The sequence below is a fragment of the Salmo trutta genome, chromosome 18 (genome assembly GCF_901001165.1).
Source record: "Salmo trutta chromosome 18, fSalTru1.1, whole genome shotgun sequence".
NCBI lineage: Eukaryota > Metazoa > Chordata > Actinopteri > Salmoniformes > Salmonidae > Salmo > Salmo trutta.
In genome coordinates this window covers 42,546,434-42,555,958 of record NC_042974.1, presented here as the reverse complement: position 1 = coordinate 42,555,958, position 9,525 = coordinate 42,546,434, and the positions used below count along the sequence as shown (strand labels likewise).

Sequence of the window (9,525 nt, the reverse complement as noted above, 5' to 3'; positions counted from 1 at the left end):
TGTCCTTGTCCAGGCTGACAATTGGCTGGGACAGAGCAGATATGTTAGTGACACTGCTGCACTGGGAAAGGTCTGCCCTTAACGCCAGGATAGTTGTGGTCTAACAAATGAATGACGCACTTGGCTCTACAATGTTAGTTTGTCTACAGACGACAATTAAGGAGGTCCAAAAACACGAAGCAATGTTCTGGCATGGACTATATTCGACATTGTTTAAACTTCAATCCCTTTCCATGTCAGTGTGGGTATGCAATACCTATTGGGGCCAAGAGAGGCAGACCAAGTCGTATGTAAAAACAATTACGGGACTGCTTCATGTCAACTATCTGGTTGACTTTCACTCCATTCAGATGAGAAGACCGACCACATTGCGCTTTTGAAATGGTGCTGTTTGGATGCACACACCTGTTAATATAATGCATATTGGAGAAAAGGCTTCTTCAAGCATGAGAACTTAATTTACCACGTGAAACTCAAAATAAACACTGACAGGCACATTAAATGTTTTATTCATAAAAACAACCTGACATACGATCCAGGCAAATTCAACTTGTACCAAAACGTTTTGAAAAGAACTACCCAGAACAAACTAGGGCTTACCCCAATTAGTCCACTGTTTGGTCGACCGAGATTGTTTTAGTTGAGCAGTAACAAATATATTTGCGCCCATCTCTGTGAACTAATCCATTGCGGAGGCCTACACAAAAGACAATTGATGCTTGATCTGTAATGTGGTCGGAGGGTTTGACGCAATTGCGAAGTCTTTCCGTTATTGTCTGAGTGGATTAATTGTTTGCAGAGTGCACAACCTATGCTACACTTGTGAGAAACAAGTTTATTTTATTTACGAGTTTCGTCAATTTAGCCATTTTTTTTTGTTTGGGACGCTCCTGCCAGTGTTAAGGACGTGCAAGCATAGTAGGCCTATAGGCTAACTGGCCTGCGTGCAAATGTGAAATGTGCCCATTTGACAGTATTTCTGATTGGCTTAACACACCACCACTACTGACATGTGGAGCTTCTTAAAGTAATGTTTTCTACAACACGTTAATACTGTCTGTTTTAACATCCATTGTGAACTACAATAGTTCCTGAATGTATTTGAAACGTTTTTCCTGCCCTCTTCTTTCGTTAACCACTCAGCATGAGGTTAAATGCCATGCTCCGTCCGATCCAATGGAAACACAAGTAATCAGGTAGGCCCATTTTATCAGTGCTAGACTGATTTAGGTTCCGGTAATCATTGTGTGCTGGTACTGTTTATATTCTATAATTGGAAAAGGAACTCAAGCAGTAAAACATTTGAGGTGCCTGTACTCAGCTCCGGTGGGCGCCCGCCCGCCAAAACTTAAGCACCACTTCTTATCCCTTGCGGAAATAGCCAGCTGTGTTTCGATCTCACTGGCACCGGAAACTGAGGGCCCAAAATATTCTATACAATGTTGCAAGTTCGCTAGCGCAAGCTTCGGGCCTGACCCAAATTAATAGTTGATACGTTTCAGGATTTTGAAATATGAAGACGTTCCTATAATATTAATTATTCAAGAAAATATGCATATGAAAACCATAACTGGCACGCAGATCGGTAGAAATGTTAAGATAAATTGGCATTACACATGATAAAAAGTTGCTTAGAGGATAGAACAGTGGCGTAAAGTACTACAGTAAAAATACTTAAAGTACTAAAGTATTTTTTGGGCTATCTGTACTTTACCATCTTTCTAAAGAAAAATGTTATTTTTGCTCCATACATTTTCCCTAACACCCAAAAAGTACTCGTTACATTTCTAATGCATAGCAGGACAGGAAATTTGCTAAATTCACGCATTTACCAAGAGAGCATCCCTAGTCATCCCTATTGCCTCTAATCTGGCGGACTCACTTAAACACAGATGTTTCGTTTGTGAATTGTTTGAGTGTGCCCCTGGCTATCTGTAAATGCATACAAAAAAAATGGCACCATCTGGTTTCTTAATATAAAGAATTCGAAAAGATTTACTTTTAATATGTGAATATATTTAAACACCAAATACTTAATTAGTATTTTACATGAGTTAAAGTAAAGAGCCTTTAATAGAAAATTACTCAAGTATGAAAATGGTGTACTTTTTCCATCACTGTGAAGGAAAATATAAAACGCCACATGTAAAAAGTGTGTTGGTCTTGAGCTGAAATAAAAAGATGCAAGAAATGTTCCATATGCACAAAAAGCTTATTTCTCTCCAATTTTCAGCACACTTTTGTTTACATCCCTGTTAGTGAGCATTTCTCCTTTGCCAAGATAAATCATCCAGCAGTCAAGAAGCTGACTATACAGAATAATCATTACACAGGTGTACCTTGTGTTGGGGACAAAAGGCCACTTAAAAGTGTGCAGTTGTCACACAACATCATGCCACAGATGTCTCAAGTTGAGGGAGAATGCAATTGGCATGCTGACTGCAGGAATGTCCACCAGAGCTGTGGCCTGAGAGTTGAATGTTAATTTCTCGACAGAGGCGGCTTAGAGAATTTGGCAGTACATCCAACCTGCCTCTCAACCGCTGGCCCACCACATCAGTTTTCTTCACCTGCAGGATTGTCTGACCAGCTACCCGGACAGCTGCTCAAACTGTGGGTTTGCACAACTGAAGAATTTCTGCACGAACTGTAGAAACCATCTCAGGGATGCCCATCTGCATGCCCGTCGTCCTCACCAGGATCTTGACTTCAGTGGGTAAATGCTCACCTTGGATGGCCACTGGCACACTGGAGAAGTGTGCTCTTCACGGATGAATCCCAGTTAACTGTACCGGGCAACTGGCAGTATGGCATCGTGTAGGCGAGCGGTTTGCTGATGTCAACATTGTGAACAGAGTGCCCCATGGTGGGCGGTGGGGTTATGATATGGGCCGGCATAAGCTATGGACAACGAAAACAATTGCATTTTATCTATGGCAATTTGAATTCAGAGAGATACCGCAACGATATCCTGAGGCCCATTGTCGTGACATTCATCCACCACCTCATGTTTCAGCATGTTCATGCACGGCCCCATGTTCCAAGGATCTGTACACAATTCCTGGAAGCTGAAAATGTCCCAGTTCTTCCATTGCCAGCATGTTCCACTTCCCGCCAATATCCAGCAACTTAACACAGCCATTGAAGAGGAGTAGGACAACATTTCACAGGCCTCAAGAAATTAGTTAAAGTATTTTATGCAACTAATAATAAAAAAAGTAGACCTTAGACACTCACTGTAAATAAGACAAATAAAACCCAACATTTTACCACTGATCAACTCTATACGATGGCGCGATCTGTATTCCCAGTCATGTGAAATCCATAGATTAGGGCCTAATGAATTTATTTCAATTGACTGATTTCCTTACATGACCTGACTCAGTAAAATCTTTGCATGTTGCGTTGATATTTTTGTTCATTGTAGCTCTGATACAAAATGTTTTGATGATAAACCCGAAAAATGGCACAAACTGACAGAGCAAATGAACGGGTGAGTTTACAAAAACTCTCCTCCGCTCACGTTCACTAGCACAACGCATGTAATTAGTAGCTGCATATTTGTTGTAGCTGTGCTTAAAATACCTTTACATGTCAGGGCAAAGCGATACCATAATGAGCATTTACACACAGACGTAGGCTGGTAAAACAACTTAATTGACATTTTAAAACCTATTCTAAACTAGAGGGCCCATACAACTCAATGATAACACATACTAAGACATTAGAAGTTGAACAGTTTCACAATCCATATAAATACATGTCCTGCACCATTTAGGGCTCATAGAGGCATTTTGGCCTAAGAGCTGAAATACTCCCTTGAGCTGAGAGCGCTTCTCCGATTTTCCACCATGTTCCCTGCAGGATGAGAGACATGTTGGCAACTAGAGCACGAGATGAGAGCAGTTACATAGGCAGCTGAACTAGATTAACTTTGCGTTCTTTCAAAATGGAGAGTATTATAATTCAGTGGGAAGAGTGGAAGCAAACACTCAAGCTCTGAGGCTGGCTGCATCCGAGTGTTGCTGCCGTGTGACAGTCAACACAGCAAAGTTCACCACCTCCTCCACCCCTCATCCTGCACGGCGAGTAGAGGAGCAGACGGTGTTCTGAGGGGTGAGGTGGTGTTGTGGGGACTCCAGGTCTAGATAATGATTCTGAAAACAAAGGACAGGGCAGCTCCAAGAGCCAAACCCAGAGACAGGAAGAACGCCATGATGGTCCCGGCCGTCTCCGCTTCGCATTGTGCCACTTTCCTGTATGGAAATAGGAGGGACAAAACACATGACCAGGAGAAGAAAACAGGACTGTATACAAATGATGAACCAGTGCAGTCTTTCTCGTCATGAGAAGACTGTGGAAGTACAGTGTTTCTCAACCTGTGTTACAGGAACCGGCAAGCTACGGTTCCCTTCTATAGAGTACCGCTTGAAAACGGACTATAATTAGTCAACTTTCCAGCTGTGGAACCAGTCAGCAGTGCCGGTCCCTGGTACAGAGGGTTGAGAACTCTGCTGTAGTTGTCACTGGTGATGGTCTTACTTTGGTCCGAAGCACATGCAGAGGCTGGCCAGGTATCCATTGCTGAAGGAGAAGAGGATAATGAAGACGATGTACCAGGCGTCGTGGGCGAACAGCACGGGCAGGTTGTTCCTGGGCTGGACGTTACACAGCATAAAGAGAGGCACAAAGACCACACGGAGACCCACCATGACGGGCAGGATGACGCTGTCCTTACCGGGCTGACAGGACGAAAGAGGACATCTCAGTACGTATCAACACATAGTACAGATCCACTCCACTCTTATACTGTATACCCTGTTTAAAACAGATCACTTATGAATGTGAACCCTGATCGCAATCACATCTCTTCATACTGGATTTTGTCAACAAGAAAGTTGCTGGTCAGGTGTGCTGAAATGTCAGGTTGCTGAGGGTTATACACACTTCCTGTGTAGCTTCAGTAATGTAAACTGAGTGGGAGACAGTAGTGCAAGTTTATGTAGCCTGAGACAGAGCCACGCCCTGGATAAGACGGGGTTTGAAACCCACACACATTCAAATGAAAAGCTTAGACAAGGAGCCTGTGAACTCAGGGAATTCAGCAATGGCCTCCAAATGAAACTGAGTTACAGAATTCAGAGCAGGCAGGAGAAATAAACGACTCAACTCACAATATAAACTCAATTAGTTACATTATAATGAGGCCTACTATATGCTTCAGCACAAAGCGAGGCTAATAAAACACAGCGCTGTAAAAAGGGATAGCGAAACATTTTCTCTGTGAAATAATTTAACTATTCCACCCGTGGCCAAGCTTAATTGCATTGCATTTGATTATTTCAATTGGATTGGATAGCAGTAGGGCCTGGAGAATAGAACACCACAGAGCATTGAGTGGTGTGAGGCTGACTAGGGTTCAGGGCAGGTTTTCAGATGGGCTGGAGATTAGATTAATGAGGTACTCACAGCTGGCTAAGGGATGTTCTAGGGTCAGCAATGTGTTATCAAGGCTGTATCTCAATCTAATGGTTTAGATTGTCTGGCCAAAATATGTTGAATCAAGGTATAAGGGCAGCCAAATTGTAGTCAAAGCAATTTCCATTCATGTTAATTAGTCAGAAATTACAGGAGGTTGTTGGCACCTTAATTGGGGAGGACGGAACTATTCTAAAGTAATCATAGGGGTCATGATGCGGAAGGGAGGGAGCGGAGGTAGAATTAAATAGAAACAGAACACCATCTAGATCTCTATGGGGAAACCTCTCAGCCAGTGAATTAGGCTGGGAGCTGTTACAGCCCCAGTCATGAGATCTAGTTAAAAACAGGAAGCTACTCCAAATCAATAATCTTTAGTCTTTAATTTCACCACTCCTCAACCACCCACCAAAACCGACTTCCTTCAGCAGTCACACAACCTCTTCATCCTAAAAACACAAGGGCTTTTTTCCAATAGAAACCACTGGCCTACACATCAAGTGTTCTGTTCCAAACCAGATTTTTCACAGAATTCTGAACGATTGATAATACATTTCATTTGTAAAACGCTTCTCACACACAAGGCGCAAATATAAAATAATCCAAAACAGACAACAAACAAATATATACCAGGTGACATCAGATCCGGAGGACATGAGAACAGAATTAGCAGAATTAGCAACTGCACGGTCTTGAGCTGTGCCATAAAAGGAGGACAGCCCTACTAGTGTCTGGAAGTGCATTCCACAGCTGCGGAACAGCACAACGGATAGCCCTGTCACCCATCATTTTTAGTTTGATACGAGGCTGCTGAAGTTAGATGGAGGAGCAAAGGGTGCGTGTGGAGAAAAAGGGTAGAATGAGGTCAGACAGGTACTTGGTTCCAGAGTTGTGGATACCTTGGTAGGAGTGTAGTCGGTGCATGAGCATATGGAGAACCAGTGGAGTTTGGACAGCACCGGAGTGATGTGCTCGTGGGGGGAGGTGTGGGTGAGGACACGTGCACCACAGTTCTGGAAATATTGTATCCTGTTTAAGCACTTGGCAGATGCGCCAACAAACAGGGCGTTACAATAGTCCAGACGGGATTAAATAAAGGCGTGGATGAGTCGCTCAGCTGCAGGATGTGATCCCATAGGTCGTATAAAACCTTAGTAGCCCGAGGACAGAGCCTTGAGGGACCCCCTGTCAGACCACAACTGTCTGACCTACTAGGATGGCTACAAACTGGTAGCGATCAGTGAGATAAGACCTGAACCAGTCCAGGACAGTGTCTGACAGGCCCCAAGAGCTTCTCCATGCGGTCCAGCAGGATGGTGTGGCTGACAGTGTTGAATACTACACAGGTCCAGCAGTGTGAGGATGCTGGCAGCCCCAGAGTCAGTATTCATGAGGAGTTTATTGATGACCCTTACCAGGGCAGTCGTGGTGCTGTGTCTAGCGCTGAAAATCCGACTGGACGGATGTCTCAGCATGATTTCACTCATACTCCCCAACAAGGTTTCCAACTATAATTCCATTCACTTTGATAGTGTGTGGAGGAGGGGTTTACTACCCCTATAACGTCATGTAATCACCAGGCAGTAATCTGGATCAGATTTGGATTAACATTTGAGAAGTTAGGGTATTTTTAAACAAAAGTGTTACGTCATTGTATGTTATACTGTTGTCATGGGAATCATTAGCCTATCCTTCTCCTCTCCCTTTTAGATTGATGAGACGCCTAGACATTCTGATATATGGTCCAGTAAAACGTCAAAGAAGTTGGCCAAGGGGAACAATTGGTCAAGCCAGGGGGAACCATTTTAAGGGAGCACAGATGTTAAGTAGGAATCTACACCAACAAGCCTTTGTCTGTTTGAGACAGTGTCAGTGGAACTAGTGCTCAGGGCCTCAAGACTCACCCACATACACACGGCCGTCAGACTCCTTCCTGCCCAGTCCATCACGTTGAAGAGCAGGAAACACGACACAGGGATGAAGTATGTATCTGTGGCGACAAGAGGGACAATAAACCGCATGGTGAATAACAAGTCCACAGACTTAAAATCAATACTGGAACCTATTTGAGCATAATCGCAAGGGCATTGTCCTTGCTAGTTTTTTTATATAGATGATGAATGCTATGAGCCTGTATGCTGGTCGCTCTCTTCACACGCCATTCACACAGCAAAACACAGGTGAATAAAGACTTGTGTAATCATTTACAACATAAACGTTCGCTCAGCACACTCACCCCAGGCACCTCCATCGGCCATGGTGGATCTGACATCAACTGTGACTGCAGGAAAAGTTCCGATGGTGATGGTGAACACGAAGCACACAGAGAGGGCCATTACCCTGATCTACAAACACAGGACAAAATAAGTACAACAGAAGTGGGTGGTTTTAGGCCCCACCACAAATGTCCTCATTTGGGAGGACCACTTAATTGATATTGTCTTTGTGCAGGTCCCTTGCCTGTTTAAAGATGGCAAACACAGATATCGTGGGCTTGGCTTCCTCCTCTGTCAGACTGACCACTGGACTCTTCTCTGTTGGGCTGTCTGTCACACAACGCAAAAGTATGTATAATTCCTCACATCCTCTTTTGTTGTTAGCTTTACACAAATAGAGATGCAAAAGAAGCTAATTTAAAGAAGAACTGAGAATTAAATCAAGGAACATACATAAACAAGCAAATTATAGTTATACTATAATCCAGTGAGCCCTGGGCTGAGTACACTACTACACACAAAAGGAGAAACACATTTTTCAATGGCTTCAGGTTTTATAAGCAGCATCTTATTACATGTCATTCCAGCTGCTGACTGTACCTTTTTTCAATAGGTTCATCTTGTTCTCCTCATCTCCGCCGGCTGGCTTGGATCCATTACTTTCCAGGTAGTACTGGAAAAACTCCTGCGAGGTAGGGAGAGACTTTAAGACAATTCAGCACATTTGCCAACCTACATTATTTATTTACCCTTATTATACCAGGTAAGTTGACTGATAACATAGTTTTTTACAGCAACAACCTGGGGAAGAGTTACAGGGGGAGGAGAGGGGATGAAATGAGCCAATTGGAAGCCAGGTGGCTATGATGGTATGAGTGCCAGATTGGAAATTTAACCAGGACACCGGGGTTAACACCCCTACATATTATCAGGTTACTGAATCTATCCATATAGCTGAGTAGGAGGACACATTATGAATATGGGGCTTTATAGTGCTACACCCTGCTAACGACTTCCCTCACATAACCTTGTAGAGCCAATGACGACTTCCCTGACAGAGTGAACCAGTATTTTGAGGTCAAAGCATCCAATTAGGGAGACCAGATCAGTAGATCAATTCTTGGGCCAACTCTTTTCTCTGTATACATCAATGATGTCGCTCTTGCTGCTGGTGATTCTCTGATCCACCTCTATGCAGACGACACCATTCTGTATACTTCTGGTCCTTCACTGTGTTAACTAACCTCCAGACGTGCTTCAATGCCATACAACTCTCCTTCCGTAGCCTCCAACTGCTCTTAAATACAAGTAAAACTAAATGCTAGCTCTTCAAACGATCGCTGCCTGCACCTGCCCGCCCGTCCAGCATCACTACTCTGGATGGTTCTGACTTAGAATATGTGGACAACTACAAATACCTAGGTGTCTGGTTAGACTGTAAACTCTCCTTCCAGACTCACATCAAACATCTCCAATCCAAAGTTAAATCTAGAATTGGCTTCCTATTTCGCAACAAAGCATCCTTCACTCATGCTGCCAAACATGCCCTCGTAAAACTGACCATCCTACCGATCCTCGACTTCGGTGATGTCATTTACAAAATAACCTCCAACACCCTACTCAATAAATTGGATGCAGTCTATCACAGTGCCATCCGTTTTGTCACCAAAGCCCCATATACACTACCCACCACTGCGACCTGTACTCTCTCGTTGGCTGGCCCTCGCTTCATACTCGTCGCCAAACCCACTGGTTCCAGGTCATCTACAAGACCCTGCTAGGTAAAGTCCCGCCTTATCTCAGCTCGCTGGTCACCATAGCAGCACCCACC

At 43.7% G+C, this 9,525-nt stretch overlaps 1 protein-coding gene across 2 annotated transcripts in view; it reads right to left on the bottom strand.

Moving 5' to 3' along the window:
• Window positions 1–493: 493 nt before the first annotated feature.
• The window catches only part of LOC115153324 (equilibrative nucleoside transporter 1), a 64,196-nt gene continuing 55,164 nt past the window's right edge, over window positions 494–9,525 (bottom strand). For both annotated transcript variants that reach the window (XM_029698648.1, XM_029698646.1), the window contains 6 exons: window positions 8,295–8,379; window positions 7,939–8,024; window positions 7,715–7,823; window positions 7,383–7,468; window positions 4,543–4,742; window positions 494–4,256 (listed from right to left, as the gene is read on the bottom strand). In XM_029698648.1, the coding sequence (XP_029554508.1) occupies window positions 4,145–4,256; window positions 4,543–4,742; window positions 7,383–7,468; window positions 7,715–7,823; window positions 7,939–8,024; window positions 8,295–8,379 (678 nt within the window). In that variant the 3' untranslated portion in view covers window positions 494–4,144. The remainder of the gene's footprint in view (window positions 4,257–4,542; window positions 4,743–7,382; window positions 7,469–7,714; window positions 7,824–7,938; window positions 8,025–8,294; window positions 8,380–9,525) is intronic.